Consider the following 2,262-nt stretch of genomic DNA (forward strand, 5'->3'; position numbering starts at 1 on the left):
TCAGTCCGTTGATGCGACTTAGTTAGCCAGACGCTGTGTTCTTTTCTTCTCGCAACAGTGCGATCCTGAGTAATTTATCTGCTGGTGAACAATCAATTTCAAAGTGGCTCGTAAATAGTATGACACACATAAATATAATAGTAAAGATTTACAATTGATATAATGTTTGATATAGTTATGCCTAACGATTTGTATACTGACGTTTGTTCCTTGTAACTGAACTATTTGTATAGTTTATTTTTTCTTTTTTCTATGCAATTTTCAATTATATATTTATTTTAAGTGTAGAAAATACACTGTAGTGCAGCTACAAAGAACATCTTGGAATGTTTATTTTTCTTGAATTTATATTTGATGTTTCTAAATAATGTGTGTTATAATCTTACAAAACAATTACTATGGTTGCATTTCATTATTCCCTGCGAGTACTGAAAAAAGGCAAAGTCACAGTGTTGATCATTTAATGTAACAAATAAGTTAAAAAGATTCTGAAAAAATAGAGTTTTTATCTCCGAGAAAGCTGGAGCTACTGAATCTTTTGATTTAACTTATATGGAGTCTTATTCTATACATTTACTGATAATTGTCAGTGTCATAACGTTATGTTACATTGTACAGCTTTTTTACCATATAAATCTATATAGTGACATTGATAATTATTGATAGACATTTACTATTGGTAGAATAGAGTCCATGATATCTTGCCTTGGGCTGGAAAATAATTTTGGAGAAGAAGAAAAAGAAATAATGAAAATCTATGTATAATATATGAAATGTGAACTATAGATTTTCAGTATTCAATGAATGATGGAACGCAGTCTATATAAACAATTGGATAAATTCAAAACAGATCCAAAGAGATTAATTATTGCAGAATATAAAAATATTTTTGGTAGGATTTGGTAAGATCTTTTTATTTTTGTATACTCTCTTTGATTTGCATCCAGGAATAATTACTTGATTTGTTTTTAAACAAATGTTGGTAAACAATCACGTTTTTATACTCTAATTAAAATCATTATTATTATTAATAATAATGATTTTAATTAGATTATGATTTTAATAAATTATACATTATTGATTCTAAATTATTGATAGCTTTCTGATTTATTTGAGAACATTATTGATATGGATTTAATCACAATTTTCTGAAAAAAATTAGGAATCAAACAAATATTAAACAGAATAATTAATTATTAAGTAGCTTATTATAATATTAAAAAAAAAATAAGGATTTTAATTAATATAACGTTTTTTTTATTGTAAATTTTCGAGAGTTACATATTTAAAAGTTTATAAAACAATAGTTTGAAAGATAAAAAAAATATTTTGATATTTTATATCAAGTAATATTTATGTAAACAATATTTTACAATTATATTTTTTCGTTACTGAGGTATATGGTGACTGTTCCCAGTTTAATTTCTATTTTTCTGTAGTTCAATGCTATTTATAACTATATATTTGATTTCTTCATTTTCTAACTGAAACGCATCTCTTTATTTTTGATTCGCAGAAGTGAGACAAAATGTACAATGGCATTGGACTTCAAACTCCACGTGGTTCTGGCACTAATGGGCATGTTCAAAGGAATTGGGCTATCGTGCGAAAAAACAAGGATAAAGTCACTTACAAGATGGAAGAATCCAAAGCCGATCAATTGAATAAACAACCAAACAAGGAAATCTTAGACCATGTCAGAAAGAGAAAAGTTGAGGTCAAGTGTGCAGAGTTGGCTGATATTTTAGAAGATCAAGGGTAAATATCCATAAATCCTCCATCATATTCTATATTTGTTATTTTGAACTTTAAAAGCTTTTGAATTTATAAATTGCATCGCAGGATACAATTTCATTCATCATTTTTTTTTTTTAAATTGTTTTAAATTTTTTTTAAATATCTTATTAATCATCAATATCAAAATTTGCAACAGTATCTTATAACTTTTAATTTATTAATTGTTTTATGATTATAATTGTTTTAAGATCTCAAATGATAATTATCAATAATTACCGATACAGTTTGAATCTTTGTTCTTAACAGAATTTTAGATGAATTTATCTTCAAACTATTTGTTGAAGCCAAAGGTGGGCAAGGCAAATCCTATTAAATTTATAATCTCATTTAAGTTCGAAAGTAAAAAAGCTGCTTAGGAATTAAACCGACAACATGCTTATGACCTAAATATATAATGTAATATGAATACAATGTAAATAACATAGAATGAATATAAAATTATATAAAATTATATATTATATATTA

The 2,262-nt window shown here is 25.6% G+C and overlaps 1 protein-coding gene across 4 annotated transcripts in view; it reads left to right on the forward strand.

The window, feature by feature from the left end:
- LOC108693175 (serine/arginine repetitive matrix protein 2) overlaps positions 1-2,262 on the forward strand; it is a 17,831-nt gene that overhangs the window by 442 nt on the left and 15,127 nt on the right. For 2 of the 4 annotated variants that reach the window (XM_018201985.1, XM_018201988.1), the window contains exon 2: positions 1,517-1,758. In XM_018201985.1, coding sequence (XP_018057474.1) covers positions 1,529-1,758 — 230 coding nt within the window. In that variant the 5' untranslated portion in view covers positions 1,517-1,528. The other 2 variants (XM_018201986.1, XM_018201987.1) reach the window with 2 other exon arrangements.

Source organism: Atta colombica, unplaced genomic scaffold (genome assembly GCF_001594045.1).
Source record: "Atta colombica isolate Treedump-2 unplaced genomic scaffold, Acol1.0 scaffold88, whole genome shotgun sequence".
NCBI classification, from domain to species: Eukaryota; Metazoa; Arthropoda; class Insecta; order Hymenoptera; family Formicidae; genus Atta; species Atta colombica.